Source organism: Haliotis cracherodii, unplaced genomic scaffold (assembly GCF_022045235.1).
Source record: "Haliotis cracherodii isolate W230 unplaced genomic scaffold, xgHalCrac1.p SCAF_14, whole genome shotgun sequence".
In the NCBI taxonomy this organism is placed as follows: Eukaryota; Metazoa; Mollusca; class Gastropoda; order Lepetellida; family Haliotidae; genus Haliotis; species Haliotis cracherodii.
The window spans coordinates 29,435,826-29,461,624 of record NW_027266269.1 but is presented as its reverse complement, the minus strand read 5'-3'; the positions used below and the strand labels follow the sequence as shown (position 1 = coordinate 29,461,624).

The window sequence follows — 25,799 nt, the reverse complement described above, 5'->3', positions numbered from 1 at the left end:
ATGGCGGGCGGACTGACGTCTAGGATGGCATCAAGAAGGACATATATTTCAACAATCAGCATCAGCATCCTGGTACTGCTTCTGAACACGTTACCCTCGGCGACAGGGACGAGGCCAATGCCAACAGTTTGTGAGTTACCTTATTAAGACGTATTAATATTTGATGACAGTGATATTTTAGTTTACAGACCTTGCGGTGATGCCACGTCATTACCTGCCATTAGATTCCGCTGATGCGGACCGGGTGAGTGAGTGAGATGGGTTTTAACGCCGCTTAACAGTATTACCGTTATATCACGTCGTGTCAATTTGATGTGGCAGGAAAGCCCCAAGTGATGCAGGTCTCAGACGATCACCACTTCGGTGTAAACCACGATCACGGGTATGGTGCCGACAAACCTAGAAACATAATCGGGGCGAACCGGGATTCGAACTCACGATGTCGTCCAAGGGAGGCAACTCTGTACGGCGCCTTAAAGGACTGGGTCAGCTGGTTAAAGTGTTTTATTTCCCATATCGGTACAATGTGTGAAGCCCATATATTTCTGGTGTCCCCAGCTGTGATATTGCTGGAATGTATCTTAAAGTGGTGTAAAATCATACTCACTCACTGCCTGACTCTCTACTCCTACTGCAAAATACTGTGATGCTAATTTTCATGTACTTTGGTAGGCAAAGGATGCACTTCATCAAAACCGCAGCAAGATGTGGTGTTCCTGCCCAAAACACTAAAACCCATCTACTACGACCTTGAAATGAGACCGAACATGTACCAAGGTGATCCGTCGACCTTTACCTTTGACGGTTACGTCAGGATAACAATGGAGTGTCTCAAGGCAACCAAAGAGGTCATTATGCATCTTAATGACCTTGAGATAATGGCAGGGTCAATAGAGTTTGGATCGGAGGGCGGGTCGGACTCGCCCGTCTTTGTGTCCTACCAGACAGACTCCGACAATCAGTTATTAAAGATCGCCCTTGACAAGGACACGGCCGTCGGTCAGATGTATTATGCCAAGATGAATTTCTCTGGGCCTCTGAAGGATGACCTGAAAGGCTTCTATCTGAGTTCGTACACGCGGGAAGGGAAGGCGGTGTAAGTTTAGGATTGATGGATTTTATATTATTTCATAAAAAAACCTTAAAACAATTATTTTTGAAAGTATGGATTTTTTTCTGTCTTATGTGTAAATTGATCGGGTTGGATCGTTGAGCGGTATTTCAGTGAGAGATGCAGGTCTTGGACGTGAGTGAGCCTCTGTGTGTGTGTGTGTGTGCGTGCGTGCGTGCGTGCGTGCGTGCGTGTGTGTGTGTTGAGTGTGTGTGTGATAGGCGCGAGTGAGTGAGTGAGATATTTATTAAGTGAGTGAGTGAGTGAGTGAGCGTGCAAGTGGGTGATTGAGTTTGTGGGTGTGTGGTGTAGTGGGTGCTAGTGAGTGAGTGAGTGAGTGAGTGAGTGAATGGGAGTGAGTGAGCGTGCATGTGTGTGATTGAGTGTGTGGGTGGCTGGTGTGGTAGGTGCGAGCGAGTGAGTGAGTGAGTGAGTGAGTGTGTGGGTGGGTGGTGTGGTGGGTGCGAGTGAGTGAGTGAGTGAGTGAGTGAATTGTCGGGAGTGTGTGTTTAAGTGAGCGAGTGAGTGAGTGGGTATGTGTGAGCGGGTGTATGTAGGGGTGAGTGTGTGTGGTGGTGGGTGCGAGTGAGTGAGTGAGTGAGTGTCTGGTTGCGTGAATGCGTTTCGAAGCGAACACAAAATCAGCCAAAATCCTTAAATACCTGCCCGTACGTGATCACATCATGAGGATATTGTATAAAACAAAGCTCGTGTGTCATATTTTCTGTCAGCTATCTGGCCACGACGCAGTTTGAGTCGACTGACGCCCGGAAGGCCTTCCCGTGTTTCGACGAGCCCGAGTTGAAGGCTCATTTCAACATCACTCTCGTGAGGAAGACAGAGTTGAACTCCATGTCTAACATGAAGATTGTCAGAACTGACGACAGGTACGTCATGGAGGTTTTCAGAACTAACGATTGTACGTCATGGAAGTTGTCAGAAGTGACGATTGTACGTCATAGAGGTTGTCAGAAGTGACGATTGTCCGTCATGGAGGTTATCAGAAGTGACGATTGTACGTCATGGATGTTGTCAGAAGTGACGATTGTACGTCCTAGAGGTTGTCAAAATTGACGATTATACGTCATGGAGCTTGTCAGAATTGGCGATTGAACGTCGTGGAGGTTGTCAGAAGTGACGATTGTACGGCATGGAGGTTGTCAGAAGTGACGATTGTACGTCATGGAGGTGGTCAGAACTGTCAGATTTGATTACTTCGAAAGAAATGTCGGTTTATAACTAGGTTAAGGTACGATTGCGAGGTTTTTTCACGTCATGAGACTTTGGACTCCGATATCGTCGATCGTGATCTAAATCACTGCATGGTCTGATCCAGATTCGAGTAGTTTTGGACCACCGGAAGATGGCTGGAACATTTTTCACAAAGGCGTAATTAATTCCCTAGATTACATTCCCCAAAGATTATTAAGTTACCCGTTGCATCCATGCATCCAAACTTTAAACTGATGTCAATCAATAAAAAATATTACTTACTTTTAACATGGAAACATTATCCTGAGATACGCTAGTCCAGGTCTTGTACAGTAAACTACGGTTACAAAAAACTCAAAAGGATCACTGATTTTAATTCGTTATAACGCAGTTCGATATAAGCATATTATTCAGCACATATACAGAAAATGGCTGGACCAAAACATAAGTTCGTCATATCTGTCAGTTCGTTATAAGCGTGTTCTTTATAAACGTAGTTTACTGTACGTGGTTGAGGAATCATGATGTAAAAAAGATGCTGAAAACTTACTCACTGAACAATATTAGCTTAAGAATTTTTCGATTTCCAGGGAGACGGGTTTTGTTGCTGATGTTTATGAGACTACCCCGCTGATGTCGACTTACCTGGTGGCGTTCATTGTGTCGGACTTCCAGTTCATCAGCGGCAGGACACGACGAGGCTTGGAGGTGCGTGGTATCCAACAGGGCCCCGTTTCACATAGAGATCGTAGCGCTAAGATGATCGTAACTCCCATACTTTAACATAGACTTACGACAGTCACAGCGCTAAGATGATCGTAACTCTCATACTTTAACATAGACGTACGACAGTCGTAGCGCTAAGGTGATCGTAACTCTCATACTTTAACATAGACGTACGACAGTCGTAGCGCTAAGGTGATCGCAACTCTCATACTTTAACATAGACGTACGACAGTCGTAGCGCTAAGATAATCGTAACTCCCATACTTTAACATAGACGTACGACAGTCGTAACGCTTAGGTGATCGTAACTCCCATACTTTAACATAGACCTACGACAGTCGTAGCGCTTAGGTGATCGTAACTCCCATGATTTAACATAGACTTACGACAGTCGTAGCGCTAAGATGATCGTAACTCCCATACTTTAACATAGACTTACGACAGTCGTATCGCTAAGGTGATCGTAACTCCCATACTTTAACATAGACTTACGACAGTCATAGCGCTAAGGTGATCGTAACTCCCATGCTTTAACATAGACGTACGACAGTCGTATCGCTAAGGTGATCGTAACCCCCATGCTTTAACATATTAGACTTAAGACAGTCGTAGCGCTAAGGTCGCTTTGTTAAACCGGTCCCTCCAGGGGCATAACGTTACTAAATGTATACGTAGTGGCGTGGATGAAGAGGGGTTGGGAGATAGGGGCCTGTATCAACCCTGTTGCCATGAACAAGTTTATATTTGAACCACCTAAAAAAACCTATATCCGCCTCTGTTGTCTTGACCATAGCTAATTCGATAATTAGCTAATTTGATATATTTAGCTATAATTAAAGCGTATACTTAAATTAATCGCACTTCATTATAACTCATGAATTAGATTCCACTTGCCTCACATTGCGTTCGCGGCATTCATCACATTTCGTTTTTTTCCGTTACCTCCAAGATGGTTAACCCACGTATGTCATGCTATGGGCTTGCAATCCCGTAGGTTTTGTAGTTGGCGAAAAAGGGTGGTTGGTTGGTTTGTTGTTTAACGCCGCACTCAGCAATATTACAGCTATATGACGGCGGTCTGTAAATAATCGAGTCTGGACCAGGCAATCCAGTGATTTATATCATGAGCATCGACCCATGCAATTTGGATCGATGACATGCATCAACCAAGTCAGCTAGCCTGACCACCCGATCCCGTAAGTCGCCTTTTACGACAAGCATTGTCGCCTTTTACGGCAAGTATGGGTTGCTGAAGACCTATTCTACCCCGGAATCTTCGCGGGTCCGAAATAAGCCGAGTTGACACGAGTTGTGTACCGCTGTCTATCAGAGAGCATCAAAACCTTAAAAATGAATCAATCCGCAGTTTTTTAGCTAGTATGACAAAAAATATATCTCTTCAGTATCGAGTTTGGGCACAGAAAGAGTCGATGAATGATCTTGACTACTCCCTCGACATCGGCATGCGCACCATCACCTTCTACGAGGACTACTTCAACATCACCTACCCATTGCCCAAACAAGGTAAAGTTTATTCTTTGTTTTGTTTGTTGTTTGACGCCGCACTCAGCAATATTTCTCCCATATTGATATGTAAATGGTCAAGTCTATGGACCAGACAATCCAGTGAATGACACCAACATTTAGATTGGAGTGTTCTGAACCACTACTGGATGTTCAGGATCTTTCAAAGAGGAACAATAACCGTAGTCCTTGTGTCTGCAGACATGGTGGCTATCCCCGACTTCGCGGCTGGGGCAATGGAGAACTGGGGCCTTATCACCTACAGAGCCATCAGGCTGTTCTTCACGGCGGGCGTCACCAGCAACTCCGCCAAGCAGCAAGTCATGGTCGTCATAACACACGAACTAGCTCACCAGGTGGGTGGTCAATACAGGAAGTAACTCATCAGGGTGGTGGTCAATATAGGAAGTAGCTCATCAGGTGGGTGGTCAATACAGGAAGTAGCTCATCAGGTGGGTGGTCAGTACAGGAAGTAGCTCACCAGGTGGGTGTTCAATACAGGAAGTAGCTCACCAGGTGGGTGGTCAGTACAGGAAGTAGCTCATCAGGTGGGTGGTCAGTACAGGAAATAGATCATCAGATGGATGGTCAGTACAGGAAGTAGATCATTAGGTGGGTGGTAAATGCAGGAAATAGATCATCAGGTTGGTGGTCACCTCACTAACTAGCTCATCAGGTGGGTGGTCAGAACAGGAAAATAATCATCAGGTGGGTGGTCAATACAGGATGTAGCTCACCAGGTGGGTGGTCACCTCACGAACTACCTCTTCAGGTGGGTGGTCAATACAGGAAATAGCTTATCAGGTGGGTGGTCAATACAGGAAGTAGATCATCAGGTGGGTGGTCAGAACAGGAAGTAGCTCATAAGGTGGGTGGTCAATACAGGAAGTAGCTCATCAGGTGGGTGGTCAATACAGGAAGTATCTCATCGGGTGGGTGGTCAACTCGTGAATCATTTCATCAGGTGGGTGGTCAACACATGAACCATTTCATCAGGTGGGTGGTCAACACATGAACCATTTCATCAGGCGCATGGTCGATACATGAACGAGCTCATCAGGTGGTGGTCAAAACGTGAACTAGTTTATCAGGTGGGTGGTCACCATTGTGCAGATAGTTAGCGGAGGAGCTTCTGAACAAACTAAACGTACTCATCATCATTAAGACCCAGCTCGCCTCAGTCAAGTTGGAACTCGACCACCACTGGCAGGAATCTATATTAGAACTAGTTCCATGCACGTGACACAACACAAGATGGCGGTCAACGTAAACTTTTTACGAATTTATAAATTGTTTCAGTTAGATGTGTCTTCAGATAAAAGCTTAAGCTTGATTTACGTTTATAGAAAACAAACTTTCTTCAAAACAGACGTCCTGTTATGCAAACGATGCGCGGTGGGTTATGGCGTTAAACGGTTTACTGCACCGTCATGCGATATCACTACGCCATTGCTGCCTCGGTTTTGGTATTCCCAAACCGTTCCTTGTTTAATATACGGACATCATTACTGTAGGCTACGGATAGCCCCTTTAAACAAGTCTGTAAAATTCCCAATGGGTACAGATAATAAACTACTTGTAAAATCAACTTAACAATCTCTCCCTTAATCATTTACCTCAAAATACTAATAATTTATGTCGTGCGAAGTTACCTTTTAATAAGGATTCCAGATCGAATATTTTATCATTTCTTGCCAGCTGTTATAAACCCGGGTCTCTTCTTAACCTACTAGTTGTCTCCCTTTATTTTCCAGTGGTTCGGGAACCTGGTCACCATGAAGTGGTGGGATGACCTGTGGCTCAACGAAGGGTTCGCTACCTTCTTCATGTATTTTGGAGCCGAGGTTATTGAACCGGATTGGGATATGGTAAACAGAAATTGTATATTTAGGAGATAAACATGCTGTGTTTTCAATATAGACTAGTTTACCTGTACATTTACCCACGCTGGATTGAATCTGGAACCGAACGCATGGCATGACGTTTCAAACTTTAAATTTGTCGCGGTTAAATCTACAGGTAACCTAGCTCTACATTGAAAACACAGTATGTTTATCTCCATGCTACCATGACTAAATAAAACGAGAACTCTTTGTTGTCATCTAAGACCGCCTCCGTGGTCTAGTGGTAGAGCGTCCGCCCGGAGAGCGGAAGGTCCGCGGTTTGATCCTCGGCCGCGTCACACAAAAAGACGTTAAAAGATGGTACTTGTTGTTACCCTGTCTGGCGTTAGGCATGAAGAGTCTAAAACAAAGACTGGTCGGCTCGGAGTCAGTATACTGTGTCTGATTGGGTATTCATGTTAAACTGAGGCATGGTATCTCAGTGAGCTAGCACTATCAAATCGGCATCAGTCCGGACTAGTACAAGCAATCACACACACATGCATGCACGTCGCTGTAAAGTGCAATAATCTTGGACGCGACGTTAAACCCAATTTCGCTCCACCTCACCTGGTGCGAGCTGAGATACTGAGTGAGGCGGCATGAGTTCAATATGTTCAGTGGGTTGTCTATCTGAATTCCGGAAAGATTGATTATAGCCATCTAACAGTTTGGTGGTGTACATGTTCAAACAGTGTATTTTCTTATCATTATACTTTACTCGCATATGAAAGAATTGAAGGTACACTACAGAGCAAATACACTATAACCTCTTTTTTTCGTACAGTATAACCAGTTTGTCCTTGATGAAATTATGCCAGTGTTTGAATTCGATGGCACCGTGACGTCACATCCGGTCTATGTCGACGTGGAGAGTCCGGAAGAGATTGAACAGATATTTGACGCTATCTCCTATAACAAGGTTGGTCTTCCGCTGTTTTGTCGGTATGATAAAGGAACCATTTCTTATCAAGATAATGAATAAAATGGTGATGTTGATGATGACGACAACGATGATGATGATGATGATGATGATGATGATGATGATGATGATGATGAACAACGGTTCCTAATTCTCCCTGTACTTTCACAGGGAGGGTCTGTGCTACGGATGTTGAAGTTCTTCATCGGGGCAGGAACCTTTCAGAGAGGCTTGACGGTGAGGGTGATGAATATACTTGTACATATGAACAGTACGTTTGGACTAACCATGTTAGAGAAGTACAAATTCACTTTGCCACTTCATCTATGTGATCTCCATTCACCTCTGCTTGTCTTCAGAGGCGCCTGTAAGAATCGAGCCCTTACTTGGTTGATAACATGCCATCGCTGCTCATAATATCAATCATTGGGTTGTCTGGTCCAGACTCGATTATGTACAGGCTGTAAATTATCAGGCAACTTTAAGCTTGTTTACTGAGAATTGTGTGATTGCTTCCGACAGAGCAAGACATGCTTACCTTTTCGGGAACAACTGGTGTCATCACTGATATTCATATACCTTTATTGCTATTTTGTCTTTTTCCACCCTATGAAAGTAATTCAGCAGATATTCTGAACGGTTTTTCTCTGGCGTTGACTTTTTGGGCTGACTTTCTGGTCACTGCATGTTGATCGTGTGTTGACGTCTTACAGAGATACCTCCTGTCCCGTGAATACAGCAACGCTGACCACGATGACCTCTGGGTGGCTCTTGGAGCGGTGAGATTTGCTATGGTTGTAGAAACTGAGCGTCAAACGAAACTATACCTCGCAGTTGATTTTATCATCTGTTCGATAATAATTGACAGAAATAGTTTGTAAAATTTACTAACTTAGTTAGTGAAATTCACTGTCCACTCATACAGTAAACTAAAATGTTATTAACCTCTACTAATCAGTTAGTATTTTTACCAGGTGGCCTATCGCCACTAACTAAACATGGTTAAGCAGTAATCAGATGTCTGAGCTTCCTGTGTGGAGAAATACTATTAGGCATACAGCAGCAACACTTTGGTAAACACAAAGAATTTTAATCCTCACTGGCATTCGAACCTGCAAACCGATGTTGAACCCAATTCACTCACTCACTCACTCACTCACTCTTGTAGCAAGCCGAGGAGGAGAAGAAGACTGCCCTCGTGGTGGACACAATGAAGACGTGGACACTACAGATGAACTACCCCGTGGTCAGCGTGTCCAGGACTGGTCCCAAGCAGATCCGTCTTACCCAGGAGAGGTTCCTGTTCGACCCCGCCTCCTCCGACCCAGGGAAATATGTGTCTCCGTACAAGTAAGACCCCGTTATACCGCACTTCATTAATCCGGACAATTTCTGTTTGGATAGGCTTATGATACGTCGTAATCGTACAATGGACAATGATTTTAGCAGAGGTTACTTATAGTAACAGACAGGGTTTTGTCGTTTGTACTTGTATCAGAAAACTCAACACGAGAAGCATTACAATTCTGCAGTCGGGCTATTTAAGCAAACATGAAGTAGATACCTCTTATGAAACAAAAGCGAAACATGCTGGGTTTATTTCTGCACAGATCCTCATTAATGTGACTTCGCGACTTTCTTTTGACGCAATAAAAGCATGACAGTCTGAGATAGTGAAGAGCCAAATTTCAAGCTCTTTGGTAACTCTCGTTCAATCAACTTGCCGAGGCAAGAAAGTTAACTGACTTTAAAAGTCAGAATCCATCTCTCGTATCACTCGCATTTGCTTCAAACAAAATGGCGGCGCCCAGTCAGGACGATCTGATCGATAATTAAGATCTATATTGTGATAAAACGGGTCGTACATCGCGAAATGCACCAAATCACTTGAGCACCTTGATTAAAAACATGAAATGGTTTTAAAAATATCTGCTGACAATGAGTTGGCGGTGCACATGCTTTGCAAATCCTGCAATCGACCAAAATCTTCATGACAGTTTACGAACCGGATTTCGATTTCGTTGCGCGATTTTGATTGGACTATGCATAGACTCGTTAGTCCAGTCAAAATGTAACTCCATAATACCACCCCAGTTCCGCAAGGGTGGAAACTCGACTTTTATAGCCAGTTAACTCACTTGCCTCGGGAAGATGACTTAAAATATATTCTGGTTAAATGTTACTGCCACATATAATCTGAATATTCTCGGACTCGCTACTGATAATTTGGTATCCTACATACTGTGCTGATGGCATAATATGAAACTGCACACCAACAATGATTGAGAAACATGTAACTTTCCTGTACCAATACTTTTCTTCTGCGTTATGCCGCCGTCAAATGAGTATTTCAATCAGAAGTTGTTATTGTGATTTGATACCTCTGATTCACCTGTGGCGTATTTTTCAAAATTCAGCGGATAATGGAATAGTTGTTGCAACACATTCATCAGCCTTTTCCAACCTTAAGCACGCGATCTATAAAACCCTTTTCCATAACTCGTAAGAAAATGCAGCTTTCCGATTGCGCAGTCGTCGTCTTGTGAAAAACTATGAAGTCGGTCGGTCGACCTGCACAGACATCATGACGTCATCGTGTTACGTACGACGTCATCTACTTGTCACGTCATAACTGACCCTGTTCACCTTTGAGTGACCATACCGAACTCTCTTGCGCCGTAAGATACATCTCACATTGTCATACAATTATATTTCACAGAAGATAAATCTCTACTTGTTAAACGGGTAATGATAAACTCGTAACATGCGTCAATAGCGTCAAGATCCGGGTTGAGAATAGGTCTAAGCAACCCATGCTTGTCGTAAGAGGCGACTTTCCTTGTCATAAGAGGCAACTGAGGGGATCGGATGGTCAGACTCGCTGACTTGGTTGATGCATCTGAAAACGGTTTTAGGAGAAGAGGTACAGGTAATTGACATTACAATTTTATGAATATACGGGAAATACTCACCTGTGCATTAAATAGGCTTGTCCGACATTGCCGAGGTCGAATTCTATTGAGGTAATCATCATTATTAAAATACTGGTAAATATTTTTAAAACTTGTACAATTTATTGACATCCTTAAACAGGCTGTACTTAATGTTGTTATATAAGAAATAACGACTCGTCGTTTATTTCTTAAGTAGGGATTTATATGTAGAAATTACCCGTGCGATACTGTAAGCCTCGTTTGTGATGAAATGAGTGCTCAACGGTCGTCTTTAAAGGGACATTACCTCGGACCCATGTTGCGGTAATCAAGAATTTGACATTCCGTTTTGATTTCACTTGGAATGGTATCGTCCGGATTAAAGGAATGTTTTCGTTAGGTTGGTCAACGGAAATAAAAATAAAGCATAAAATTGATACTTAGAAAGTTTATGGGACAATGCTCGTGAAAATTACGGACCGGAGTTTCAGAAATTGAAACTGAATTAAAATTAATGAATTTATTATATATATATTTATTATATATATAACTTTACGTGCTATGTATAATCTTCACATCCAGAGCGTGACAGCGACTTAACTAAGAGCGCGACAGCGACTTTACTAAGAGCGTGACAGCGACTTTACTTAGACCGCGACAGCGACTTTACTAAGAGCGTGACAGCGACTTTACTAAGACCGCGACAGCGACTTTACTAAGACCGCGACAGCGACTTTACTAAGAGCGCGAGTGTGAACCCAGAAGAGGGAGAGTCGGCAGGTATAAGGAGAATTGTCTCTGTGTTGCAGCTACACCTGGAACGTCCCCTTCACCTTCACCACCAGCCAGGAGAAGAACTTCGACGTCACCGATGCTGATATAGTTTGGATGCTGAGAAACGACACGGCAGGTAATGGTTGCTTTATGAGTGAGTGAGTGAGTTGGGTTTAACGCCGCTTTTAACAGTATTCCAGTCATATCACGGCGTTTCAGCTTAATGTGTGAGGAAAGCCCGAAGTGATTCAGGTCTCAGACGTTTACCACTTCGGTGAAACCCACGAGCACTGGTATGGTGCTGACAAACCTAGAAACATAATTAGGGCGAAACGAGATTCGAACCCACAATCATAGGTTTCTGGTGTGTCAAAGGTACGCAACTCTGCACAGCGAATCGCGGCGCCTTAGACGACTGGGCCACCCGTGCCCCCGCTGCCTTATGATCCTCACCAAACGCTTATCATTTGACTAATACCAAAGCGAGTTTATGTAACCCACGGAATGTCTTAGAACCTTCTCTATATAACCAACGACCATATTTGTTTGGTTCATTCGCAAACACGAGACGCCAGGGTTAATTCTAGTCCGGATTTATCGAATTGTAAAGAGAAGTGAAGATCATTGTATAAAATCTCCAATATTATCATAATCCTTTTCATTATAATACCCTTTATCATTCACTACTATAGCTTTGTTTTGAGTCTGATTCGAATGACACGTCCGCCGCTAAATATAGCTGACGGTTCGATACAATTTCTGTTGGAGAGTACATGGTAACGTCACTTTTCAAACGAGCTATGGTAGCGAATTAATCAGTGGTGTTTATTATAATAGAATTTAAATATAATACTCTTGATAATCGAGGAAACAAAAAAACACATTTTAATTTTGCACCCAAGCAGCACAATCAAATCAAAGGATGCGGAGATAAAATATCTTTTCGTTGTTCTCATGTTCATACAAAACAAGTCCCCCGCCGTGATATTGCTGGAATATTGCTAAAAGCGGCGTAAAACCATACTCACTCACTCAAACAAAACAAGTTTGTTCTTGCAATCGAACCGTCTTGATGTTTCCAGTGTGTACCACTTAATGACAAAACTAACAACCAGTGTTACCGCAGAGTGTGTTTATTCTTATCACAATACACTGCACGTGATTATAAAACTTTACACGCGAATCATCACGAGACAAATGGTGCATCTCGAGTCATGGATCTATGACGTCATATGTGATGCGTTCATGAGCGTATTTCGCGCAACATACCAGTATGCATTAAACCAGTATAATATCTCTCGAATATGAGTCATTCTTCATATATTAACCAACATATATGGTATTCGCGATTCTTTATCAGTGAGTATATATTTATTGAAAAAACATTCCTACGTTCATGAGAATGAGTGTCTCCAGACAAAACACAACAATTACAGTAAACTACGTTTATAACGAACTCGCTTATAACGAACTGGCGGATATAACGAACTGGTTTTTTTGGCCCCAGCCATTTTCTGTATATATGCTGTATATATGTTTACAACGAATTACGGTTATAACGAACTAAAATAAGTGGTCCCCTTAAGTTCGTTATAACCGTAGTTTACTGTATATACAAAAACTAATATTGGCATAATTCTCTTTATAAAATTACTGACAGCATCGTGTGCATTTCAGATGTTTACGACACCACCGTAACGATACCGGATCCGAGTGACGAGTCGAGTTGGATTCTGGGTAATATCCGTCACCATGGTTACTACCGCGTCAACTATGATGAAGACAACTGGAGGAATATCATCAAGCAGCTGAAGACGGACCATGATGCAAGTAGTTGCTTACAAAGGCTGTAATCTATTGTTCAGTCACTATTTGCAAAACATGGAAATATATTACAGTGACATTAATAACATTAGTATCAATGAAGACAGGCTTGACTTGTGTTTGTTGGTTTGTTGTTGTTTAGTGCCGCACTCACGAAGTAAGACTTTTTTATTGTGATTGATTGTGATGGTTTGTTAAATGCCGCACTCAGCAATATTCCAGCTGTATGATGGCGGTCTCTAAATAATAGAGTCTGGACCAGACAATCCAGTGGTTGACAACATGAGCGCCGATCAACGCAGCTTGGATACGATGACATGCAGCAACCAAGTCAGCGAGCCTTACCTGATCCCGTTAGTCAGTTCTTACGACTGACACTGGTTGCTGAAGACAATTCTATCCCGGATCTTCACTGGGGAAACAAGCACTGGTTGCTGAAGACAATTCTATCCCGGATCTTCACGGGGTGAAACAAGCACTGGTTGCTGATGACAATTCTATCCCGGATCTTCACGGGGTGAAACAAGCACGGGTTGCTGAAGACAATTCTATCCCGGATCTTCACGGGGTGAAACAAGCACTGGTTGCTGAAGACAATTCTATCCCGGGTCTTACGGGTGAGACAAGCACGGGTTGCTGAAGACAATTCTGTCCCGGATCCTCACGGGGTGAGACAAGCACGGGTTGCTGAAGACAATTCTGTCCCGGGTCTTCACGGGGTGAGACAAGCACGGGTTGCTGAAGACAATTCTATCCCGGGTCTTCACGGGGTGAGACAAGCACGGGTTGCTGAAGACAATTCTGTCCCGGGTCTTCACGGGGTGAGACAAGCACGGGTTGCTGAAGACAATTCTGTCCCGGATCTTCACGGGGTGAAACAAGCACGGGTTGCTGAAGACAATTCTATCCCGGATCTTCACGGGGGAAACAAGCACTGGTTGCTGAAGACAATTCTATCCCGGATCTTCACGGGGGAGACAAGCACGGGTTGCTGAAGACAATTCTAACTCGGATCTTCACGGGGGAAACAAGCACGGGTTGTTGAAGACAATTCTAACCCGGATCCTCACGGGGGAAAAAAGAACGGGTTGATGAGACCAGTTCTAACCCGGATCTCCGTGGATGTTTGATTTATTAGCTTCAAGTCAATCCTGTCTTCATGTACACATCAACTCATAACATGTAGTCGACATTAAAAATCCAACTTTACACATTTTTACATTTTAAAAAATATTTTGAACCTTTCTATTTAAATACTTCACGGGTTGATTCCAGAGAGACGACGCCGCGATAGCCTATTCTTGTTGTCAGAATCAATTAAATTGTTTTCCGACCCGTGAAGATTCGGGGTAGAATAGGTCTTCAGCAACCCATGCTTGCCGTTAAAGGCAAATTGTATTCCAAGTCGCATCATAATGACAACATAAGTAAAATACAATGGAACTATAATTGCAATAGTCGTGTACCTGAGAGTAATCCAACCCTCATCGATATATATGCAACTTTGTCTTCACAGGTGATCATACCAATAAATCGAGCACAGATCATCAACGACGCCATGGATTTGGCCAGGTAAAACCAACAAACCAGTGACTGATGTTATGAGCAACGTATCACGCCGTTCAGGGAGACGCTGACCGCTATGACCACCAGAGCCTTGTACGTCCGGCTGAGGCTGCTGGGTACATTGTCCAACACTATATTCCCACAGGGGGCGTGGAACGTTCCTCAGCAACCCGTACCAGTCGACTAACGGGATCAGGTCAGACTCGCTGACTTGGTTGCTGCTTGTCATCGTATCCCAGCGGCGTAGATCGGCGCTCATGACATCAGTCACTGGATTATCTGGTCCAGACCCAATTATTTACAGGCTGTGGTCCTATAACTCAAGCGTTAATAAATCCCCAAACAATGAAGCAGCTATTACGAGTGATTGAGTGAGTATGGTTTTACGCCGCTTTTAGTAATATTCCAGCAATATCACTGCGGGGGACACCAGAAATGGGCTTCACACATTGTACCCATGTCGGGAATCGAACCCGGGTCTTCGGCGTGACGAGCGAACGCTTTAACCACTAGGCTACCCCACCGCCTCAGCTATTACGAACTTAATACGAATTCAAAAGATATATGAATTGACGTGTTTGTTCTGACCGGCATGGTATCTGCACGTCTTTGTCTTTGTTTTCATTTGTGCAAATCGAAATTTCCGAATCGAAAAAAAAAATGGAATAAAGAGGAATCGTTTCAGCTGTTATCAAGAATCCAATCTTCCTCCATTTAGATTGGTCGGTCAAAGTTCGCTCAGAGAACATCTGACGTGACCTTCCATAAAGGTGTCCCCCGATCTTGATGCTGTTTTGGGGAATGAGGGTTTTCAGTGAGTGGGCGTGGTTTTAGGCCGCTTTTAGAGCTTTCTAGCCAGGCGGACACCAAGAATAAGCTGAAAACATTGTAGCCATGTGAAGAATCGAACCTGGCCTTCGGTGTGACGGCGCAACGCTTTGTCCACTAAGCTACTTGAATGTATTTTAAAGAATCTTGTGTACCTCGGCTGAGAATAGCTGCAAGATGCGGCGTTCAGCAATAATCACACACTCACTATTGTTGGAAAAAAAGTTTGATCGATTTGTAATTCTCTCAGGGCTGGCTACCTTCAACAGCTGATGGGGCTGCAGACGCTTGAGTACCTGTCGGCGGAGTTAAACTACTATCCCTGGAGCACAGCCCGGGACAAGCTGGTGTACATAGACGAGATGATCCGGGACACGGAGATATACCCCGCCTTCCAGGTGAGTGAGTGAGTGAGTGAGTGGACCCGAGACAAGCTGGTGTACATAGGAGAGATGATCCGGGGCACGGAGATATACCCCGCCTTCCAGGTGAGTGAGTGAGTGAGTGAGTGAGTGAGTCGTTCCGAGACAAGCTGGTGTACATAGACGAGATGATCCGGGGCACGGAGATATACCCCGCCTTCCAGGAGAGTGTGTGAGTGAGTGAGTGAGTGAGTGGACCTGAGACAAGCTGGTGTACACAGACGAGATGATCCGGGGCACGGATATATACCCCGCCTTCCAGGAGAGTGAGTGAGTGAGTGAGTGGACCCGAGACAAGTAAGAACGTGTGGTCACAGTTGACATTTAGCTGTCTGTTGCAGGAGTTCCTGAGATCAAGCAGCGACGCAGCCTTCAGGTTTTATGGTTTACGGGAGCCGGCGGAGGGGCAGATAGAGTCGTAAATATATTGGTTCACTCACACAGTTTACTCATACGCGGTTTCTAAAGCACCTTCATTGACTGGAATTACGTCTAAAACGTACATTATTTTAAAAAATGATATTACACATCTTCCCGAGGCAAGGGAGTTAACTGACCGTAAAAGTCCAGTTTCCACCCTTGTCGAACTAGGCTGGAATTGCTGGGCTCGATCGCAGCCTCACCAGTGGCTATTATGAGTTATGTCCCTTCTATGTCCCTCCTTTGACCAATAAGATTCCACCTCTCATATCACTTGCATTTGCTTCAAACAAAATGGCGGCGCCCACTCAAGACGATCTGATCGATGATCGATGACACGAGGTTGTTTCCAGTGTGGCGTGTTTGTGTCTTCAGTCAGGACTGTCTGACATTGTAGGTTTGCTCAACGCGAGGTGTCTAGTGCGGCGTGTAGTGTCTTCAACCAGGACTGTCTGCAGGAGGCGAGGGATCTGTTCCTGGCTTGGAAGGACAACCCACAGGATAACAAGTGAGTCAGCAAGAACGAGAAATATGGACAGTCAATTCCGGTATTGTGAATTGTTGGCTGTCATGAAGTCTGGTTATATAACCCATTTTATAACGAATGTAACTTAACGAACTCATTATACACTATGACTTAGTTGTTATATAACATGTTTAAGACGTATCGAAGAATGTCTACCCGTAGAGCCGAAGGTCGTCGATCCTCTGGCCGCGTCATACCTAAACACGTTAAAATATGGTACTTGTTGTTGCCCTGCCTGGTGTTCGGTATCAAGGAGATAAAATAAGGACCGGCCGTCTCAAGTGTGGTATACATGTTAAACTGGTCATGACATCTTCGTCGTTGTGCACTACAAAACCGGCATGTGTGTGACCTCTTCCACATGCGCAATCAGACACACACACACACACACACACAAACACACACACACACACACACACACACACACTGTTAACAGCATTTTCTTATCGTCGTGCCCAAAATATACCGTACTTATAATATGACGAAAGCGTGATAAAACGCATTTCCGATATAACGTATTTAAGCCACTTATGAAATAACGTACTGCCTTTTTTTTTTTAGCAATATTGTTTTATTTATGAGAATCGGTGTTATTGTTGACTGGAAGTAGAAAGTATTTAATGATCTACAGGTGCAACTTGCGCAACACAAGTCTTACGCAATTTTTAAATTATGTAGGTACTGCCTTGACCTACCTTGTCCTGAAGTATTTGTTTGTTTTTAGTTTAACGTCGCACTCAGCAATATCCCTGCTATATGAAGACGGTCAGTAAATAATCCAGTCTAGACCAGACTATCCAGTTACTGAACGTCTATATGTTGGCGAGGCTTCACAAGCATGTACAAATATCTTCATTACAGTATATTCCTGTCGTGATTGTTCACATAGCTACTTAAGTACACACCGTGAAGATCCGGGGTAGAATAGGTCTTCAGCGACCCATGCTTGCCGTAAAAGGCGACTATGCTTGTCGTAAGAGGCGATTAACGGGATCGGGTGGTCGGGCTCGCTGACTTGGTTCAAGCATGTAATCGTATCCCAACTGCGTAGATCGATGCTCATGATATCAATCACTGCATTGTCTGGTCCATAATCGATTATTTACAGTCCGCCGTCATACAGCTGGACTATTTCTGAGTGCGGCGTTAAACAAGAAACAAATATTGCTGACTACGCACGCGGTAACGTCAGGGACGGTTAATTGTATTCTGTAAGTCGGACATGCTGGATAGTTTGAAATAACTCCTTTCACCGATCCAAAAGCAGGGACCCAAAACCATTCTGTCACCAGCAAATATCCCAGGTATAATATTTACTGTTTATACTGCCGGTATTGCTTGAAGCGATTGGACATTTCATCGTTGAACGAGTCCGGACTGATGTAGATTTATAGTGCTAGCCCACTGTGATACCATGCCGCAGTCTAACCTGGATACCCCACTCAGACACAGTATACAGAACCCGAGCCTACCAGTCCTTGTTTTAGCCCCTTAATGCCGAGCGCCAGACAAGGTAACAACAAGTACCATATTTGTACGTCTTTTGGTATGACGCGGCTCTGCCGCTCTCCGGGCGGACGCTCTACCACTAGACCACGGAAGCGGTCGTACACGTGACTATGACATGACAAAGCGCAACTTTGCGGTAGTCGTGCCCCTCACAGGACAGATGCTCCAGTAATGATTCCCGGTTAGAATTGATCATTGGACTTGGTTAATGCATGTCCTTATTTCCCGCATGCGTAGATCGATGCTCATGATGTCAATCACTGGATTGTCTGGTCCAGATTCCATTATTTACAGACAGTATTGATATAGCTGGAATATTGCTGAGTGCGGCGTTAAACAACAAACAAACAAAGAAACTTACAGGAATTGAATCCCCTACACGCTCACTCCGATCAAAAGACCCTACCATAACATATGGTGACATTTCTTCTTACCATTCTGCTCCAGTGTTATGGAACAATCTACCGCCGGGAATCACAGAATCAGAAAGTCTGACAAACGTTTAAAAGACTTGTGTTTTCAAGCAAACCTTTGACTAGACATATCATACTCTAAGCGCATTGGGGCAGTTATAAATTTGAAAGTGCGCTCATGATGTAATTACAGTAAACTACGTTTATAACGAACACGCTTATAACAAACTGACGGATATAACGAACTTACTTTTAGTCCCGACCATTTGTTGTATATATGCTTTATGTATGCTTATAACGAACTACGGTTATTACGAACTAAAATTAGTGGTCCCCTCGAGTTCGTTATAACCGTAGTTTACTGTAGTTCAAAATCTTTGTCGCATGTTTCCAGGATCACCCCGGAGCTGTTACTGACGGTGCTGTGCACGGGTATATCGGAGGGCGTGGCCGACGACTGGTACCACGTGTACGACAGCTATCAAGCTGAGACATCCCTGTCTACCAAGAGTGACATGCTGAGGGCATTAGCGTGTTCTCATGAAGACTTTATTATTGAGATGTAAGAGTCTGATAGATGACGGAACATGTTCCATCGTGAAAGTTTCACTGGCTTGTATGCACTGTGTCCTTCCATCGCCCATGACAACATAACGTAGCTATGGGGTGTGGCTGTGATCCGGGTGTCTGTTGTAGTCAGAGGTCTTCAGCAACCCATGCTTGCCGTAAAAGGTGACTTTTATGAGGTGATTAACGGGATCGGGCGGTCAGGCTCGCTGACTTGGTTGATGCATGTCATCGTATCCAAATTACAGGGATCGATGCTCATGATATAAATCACTGGATTTTCTGGCGAAGACTCAATTATTCTTTAACAGAGCGCCGTCTCATAGCTAGAATATTGCTGAGTGCGGCGTTAAACAACAAACAAACAAATTTCGTCAATGACTTTTGGACCTCAAATGAGCCCTCTTCAAGGCATGAACCTTTTGTGAAGTTCAACCCTGCCATTGAAGCAATGTGTAGAGACTTGATGATGACGATGACGATGACGATGATGATGATATTGTGATTTAAAGAGCGCTCCGGTAGAGCAGATATAGCAATGTGTGGATCAGGGGGTCAGGCACGGTGATGTCATTGTGTAAATGCTCATAATATCAATCACTGGTTTGTCTTAATCAGACTCATTAGCAGGCCGTCTTGAAGAACCTCGTAAGAAGTCATCTTTAGGAACCCATGCTTGTCGTAAGAGGTGACGAACAGGATCGGTTGGTCAGGCTCGCTGACCTGGTTGATGCGTGTCCATTTGCGTAGATCGATGCTCATGATGCCAATCACTGGATTGTCGTATCCAGGCTTGACTATGTACAGACCGCTTTCACATAGCTGGAATATAACTTGGTGCGGCGTTTTAACACAAACAAACAAACAAACACTAAATAGGGGCACGTGTTTCAGGTTGCTGGAGCGTGCGATCACGCCGAGTGAGATCCCCAAACAAGATGGTCCTGGCGTAATTGCGTCAGCCCCCGGGATCAACCCCTTCACCCAGCCGTTCGTGTGGGACTTCATCAGGGATAAATACGATGTACTTCGAAACGAGTAAGGATACCATTGTGTACATTGAAACCCCATTAATCGAGACCCTCGATATACCAGACACCCTGTCCGTTGTGGTAACAGTGTGAGTTTTGCACTTCATTTTCCCTCACATTAGGGACCGCCTCCGTGGTCTAGTGGTAGAGCGTCCGCCCAGAGAGCGGAAGGTCCGGAGTTCGATCCCCGGTCGCGTCATACCAAAAGACGTTAAAAGAAAGTACTTGTTGTTACCCTGTCTGGCGCTCGGCATTAAGGGACTAAAACAAGGACTGGTCGGCATGGTATCTCAGTGGGCTAGCACTATAAATCGGCATCAGTCCGGACTAGTACAAGCAGCAACACACGCCCACACACACACACGTACATCGCTATATAAGTGCAATAATCTTGGACGCGACGTTAAACCCCGTTTCACCTCACCACCCCCACATTAGGCTGGCATGTTGGGCCGATGTCGTAGCCACGTGTTTAAAGCGGTGTCACGTTACCCTGCACTTTCCTGCAATATTGCATTAATATATACTTTTATTTTTGATTGAGATGGGGCGGTGGGGTAGCCTAGTGGTTAAAGCGTTCGCTCTTCACCCCGTCTCCCTTAGCAATTCGGGGGCGGTCGGGTAGCCTAGTGGTTAAAGCGTTCGCTCGTCACGCCGAAGACCCGGGTTCGATTCCCGACATGGGTACAATGTGTGAAGACCATTTCTGGTGTCCCCCGCCGTGACATTGATGCAATATTGCTAAAAGCGGCGTAAAACCATACTCACTCACTCACTTAGCAATTTCGGCAATCTCAAAGTATAAGTAACATATATGAAGCCTTTTATAAATGAGATACGACAAGGCGCGGACGTCGGAGGAGTAAAAGTCCGCTCTACGGATCTCGGACCAGTCACGGCTGTTAGCGTTTAAAGGGGCACTAGACGATGTGTATTTGCTGGCGTGACAAGAGACTGGGTTGCCGTCTATAGGACAGCGGAAATAAACTTTGAGGCAATATCTATATGCATTTTTGAACACTGATTGGTTACCCGTGATCTATGAAGATTTCCATATTACATGGGGCGCATGCTAATTCATTTCTTCAACGTAAACAGACCCCCCTAAAAACGGTGGAAGCTTATCGGATGATGTTATTTGGAAATACCCCAAAAAGGTATACCGGTACTGAAATCAGTTAAACTTTCTAATTCTGTGTTTCAAAGCTTGATATTTAATAATGTCATGTCAATAGATCTATAATATTAAAAGACCCTTGAAGACCCGGGGTACAATAGATCTGCGACTTCTTCAGCAGCCCATGCTTGCCGTAAAAGGTCACGACTTCTCTTGTCGTAAAAGGCGACTAATGGGATCGGGTGGTCAGGCTCGCTGACTTGGTTGATGCATGTCTTTATATCCCAATTTCGTAGATCGATGCTCATGATGTCGTTCAGTGGTTTGTCTGATCCAGACTCGATAATATACAGACCGGTATTTACGGGTGCTTCACCTAATGTCTAGATTCCTAACTGGGACGTCATCATCCGCAAACAGCCTGGACATCCAGTAAGCAGAAGGACCGTTGCTAGGCGACTCCGCCTGTATGCTCTCCGTGCCTCACACAGCTAGAGTCACAAGCGACTTTCTGAACGCCAACATCGTGGCCATAATACAGTGACCAGCCAGATCACCGGACCTGTCGCCCATAGAGCACCTCTGTGACCAACTTGGACGCAGGATTCGGAAACGTCAACAGCCGCCAGGGATGCCTTGGCAATTGCCCTGCAGGAAGAATGGCGTAGGATCCCTAATCAGGATGTCAGGAGATTGATGTACCAAGTTCGACGTCGTGTTAGGGCCTGCATCGTTGCTGGAGGGGGTCACGTCCGATACAGAGCCATGTGTGTAGCACGGGACTTTAAAAGAGATCGACGTCGATTCTGCGGGTGTGATCGAATACTGGACAGTGAACCCACCATGATAAACGTGTCTGTAGAACTTAAAGTACATGGTTTTTTATCTTGTCATTTTTCAAATACCGTTTTTGAATAATTGTTTTGTTACTAAATTTTGCGTCTGTTTTGTTTTAGACCAGAAAATTGTTTGGTTGCGTTTCTTTTGCCCAATTAGTTTACATGGGCGTCGCCGTGTCCTAATCATTCGCTCGCCACGCCGAAAGCCCGGTTCGAATCTCCATCTGAATCAGTGCTGGAGCCCATCATCTTGTGTTCCTTGTCATGCCACTCCTGGAGTGTTACAAAAAGCGGCGTAAAATTATATTCCCTCATACACAAGATGCGACTCCCGTGACCCCTTTAAACTACGGGATAGTCTGGCGGAAACAATGTGGGTTCTACGTTAAACTTGACCTTATCACCAAGACATGTTCAGACTCAGTGAGAGTGCATTATTTTAGCTAACCTTATCCACGTCTCTCGACAGCTACAGCGCCAGTGTCGGTAGCTTCACGTCAATGATTAAAGCAGCGACGGCAACCTTCAACACCCAGGCCAAGCTAGAGGAGGTGAGAGAATGCATGAGAGAGGAAGGGCAACATGGGGGACTTTAGGGCTGCTTATATAATTTTGGGATAATTTGCAATTTATAATCATAAAAGAATGCCGTGCTATAGGTTGGGGAACTAAAGGAGTTTGAGTGGATGTGTGGGTTTGTTTTTGTTTTTAAAAAATTATCGATATATTTTTATATATTTTTTTTAGGGTTTTAGCATGGTATGGAATGATTTTGTAGTTTATTGAATGCGGCCTAGTAGACCTGTATTAATTAGGAAAATGCCTAATGCCTTGAAGTTTAGTAGGTCGTTTAGTGGGTTTTGAAGTGTTGCCAGAGATATTTGTTTGTTATAGTTTATTGTGGGTTTGAGGGTTGGTCTGTGTTTTTGGTATCGTGTGCAGTGTAATTGTGCGTGTTCAAGTGTTTCTATTTGGCTACAGTGAGGGCATTTTAATTGTTTGGTGTAACATGAGAGATGATGTTGCACAATTCTTTTTATCTCCAGGGCGCGCACTTAAACCTGCACTTACCCCTGGATCCACCCCTGTGGTTCTCGCGATCTCAAATTACCCGCCCTTGATTTTCATTAACATTGTACGGACCAATCAAACGTCGAGATTAGAAAAACAGGAAATGGTTAAGGGAGGTATTGCCAACGCAATTTTTTAAGGTGGTGAGGTGAGGTGAAATGGGGTTTAACGTCGCGTCCAAGATTATTGCACTTATATAGCGACGTGCATGCACGTGTATGTGTGTGTGGCTGCTTGTACTAGTCCGGACTGATGCCGATTCATAGTGCTAGCCCACTGAGATACCATGCCGCAGTTTTACATGAATACCCCACTCAGACACAGTATACTGACACCGAGCCGACCAGTCCTTGTTTTAGCCCCTTAATGCCGAGCGCCAGACAGGGTAGCAACAAGTACCATCTTTTAACGTCCTTTGTTATGACGCGGCTGGGGATCGAACCCCGGATCTTCCGCTCTCCGGGCGGACGCTCTACCACTACCCCACAGAGGCGGTCCCATTTTTTTAGGTCACGAAGACAAATATTTCTGAAGGCTTTCTCTTACGTGTCACTCAGTTTTTCAATGTTGAATTTCTCGCAAATTCTATCGTAATTACAAGGACTGACCGCCATGTTGTTGATATCGCTCACCCAACATTAATGCTGGTTTGCATGTCGCATTCTGATTGGTCCGTTAAATTAAATAGCATAGTAAATAAAATTGGCTGATTAAAATCAAGAGTGAGAAATTTGAGATCGCGATGGATCAAGATTTTAGTGCTGGTTAACCGAAATGCGAGCCCCGGTGATGTGGTACATGTTGCACGTGAAATATTGCCGTCTGTGCGCTGTTATCTGAACGCTCATTGGTCACTCGCTGGTGTCGCCGTTGCTGGAACCAGGCCGTGGTCATTGGTTAAAAATAGACAACACAGCAACACCGGCTATGTTTTGACGGGTGATGGACGAAAGCGTATGCAAAGCCGTGAAGAACTGACGTTGATCACGTCGTTTCAGGTCAATTCTCACACTTTTTTTGGGTCCCAACAGTCGTCATAAGCATGGATGTACACTTATTATACGATGCTCCTGCCACTGTGTTAATATGTGAGGAGGCACGGGTGGCCCACTCTTCTAAGGCGCCGCGATTCGCTGTGCAGAGTTGCGTCCCTTGGGCACGCCAGAAACCTATGATTGTGGGTTCGAATCCCGGTTCGCCCCGATTATGTTTCTAGGTTTGTCAGCACCATACCCGTGCTCGTGGGTTTCACCGAAGTGGTAAACGTCTAAGACCTGCATCACTTGGGGCTTTCCTACCACATTAAGCTGACACGCCGTGATATGACTGGAATACTGTTAAAAGCGGCGTTAATTATATAAACACAACTCACTCACTCACTGTTAATGTGTGAGATAATGCAATGACGTCATCCACTCTTGTTTGAATAGCTGGAGGAATTCGTGAGGGTGACCCCTAACATTGGACCTGGTGCCGCGGCATTCGAGCAGGCGATTAGTCAGACAAAGTCCAACATTGAATGGATGTCGCTTAATTATCCAATCGTAAAGCAGTGGCTGGACGGCCTGAGGTCACGTCATCTGTTTCAAGGTGAGGGTCACCGGACCAACTGTCAAACCTTTAAATATGAAAGTTTGTTGTTTAACGCCGCACTCAGCAATATTCCAGCTGTATGACGGCGGCCTGTAAATAATCGAGCCTGGACCAGACAATCCAGTGATTGATGTCATGAGCATCGATTGTTGTTAAACGCCGCACTCAGCAATATTCCAGCTGTATGACGGAGGTCCGCAAATAATCGAGTCTGGACCAGACAATCCAGTGATTGATATCAGGAGCATCGATCCACGCAATTGAGATACGTTGACATGCATCAACCACATCATTATTATTTGTCGACATTTTTGCTGACCATTATACATTTCAAAAAATGTTTCAGAACAATACTTAACTGATTGTCTTGTGAAGAATGTATCGTGGGGCCAGATATGGTTTTGTTGATCCTTTCAGAGCACACAATGCAGTTATTCTCTAACAAAACTACAGTCGACATTTTTTTATTCTTGGATATGTTTACAAGAAAACAATTTGTTCCAGAAAACTCTGGAGAAGCGTATTCACCTACACGATGCTGTTTCACACGATCTGTGTTTGGTATAATTCTTGTTTCAGATAAATGATTTCAAGGGCTACAACAAAATCACAGCTACCCGGGAATTCAACTGAAGGGGGGACAGTGTACGACAAGGGCGGACAACTCTATTTCATGTCAATTCGTGATCATTCGTGTCATTCCGGGACAAGCTTTCAGGTTATCAGTAATGAATCATTGTCAATATTACGAGTATATGGAAGGAGAATATTGCCACATCGCATCGAATTTTTTGTCGAATAAAGAAGAAAGTCATTTGATATAAATTCTGAAATGTTTTCTGTTGTATTTGTTTTTTGTATCGAGATTTCCAGTCCTCCGCTTGTCAGTCACTCGTAATGTTGCTCTATTGTAAATTAGCATCCACCTACATATACACTTAGACCGGACCACCTCGATGGTGTAGTGGATAGAGCGCCCGGCTGGTGA

General features: G+C 44.2%; 1 protein-coding gene across 1 annotated transcript; it reads left to right on the top strand.

Annotated features, from left to right (window-relative positions):
* Positions 1-25,612, top strand: LOC139460697 (aminopeptidase N-like). Its single transcript, XM_071242175.1, has 22 exons — positions 1-130; positions 673-1,096; positions 1,843-1,998; positions 2,914-3,031; positions 4,453-4,573; positions 4,775-4,929; positions 6,328-6,441; positions 7,244-7,378; positions 7,550-7,615; positions 8,092-8,157; positions 8,547-8,728; positions 11,121-11,221; positions 12,763-12,911; positions 14,426-14,481; positions 15,554-15,701; positions 16,067-16,143; positions 16,543-16,653; positions 18,988-19,155; positions 20,055-20,198; positions 22,617-22,698; positions 24,649-24,808; positions 25,391-25,612. Exons 1-22 carry the CDS (start codon positions 1-3, stop codon positions 25,396-25,398), a joined length of 2,871 nt encoding a protein of 956 aa, XP_071098276.1. The 3' UTR covers positions 25,399-25,612.
* The last annotated feature ends 187 nt before the right edge of the window (positions 25,613-25,799 follow it).

Excerpts from the sequence above, each read along its gene's own strand:
- LOC139460697 (XM_071242175.1), top strand. The coding sequence starts at position 1 with ATGGCGGGCGGACTGACGTCTAGGATGGCATCAAGAAGGACATATATT. Across the intron at positions 4,574-4,774 it reads CTACCCATTGCCCAAACAAG|ACATGGTGGCTATCCCCGAC; the intron begins GTAAAGTTTATT and ends TTGTGTCTGCAG. Across the intron at positions 22,699-24,648 it reads CCCAGGCCAAGCTAGAGGAG|CTGGAGGAATTCGTGAGGGT; the intron begins GTGAGAGAATGC and ends TTGTTTGAATAG.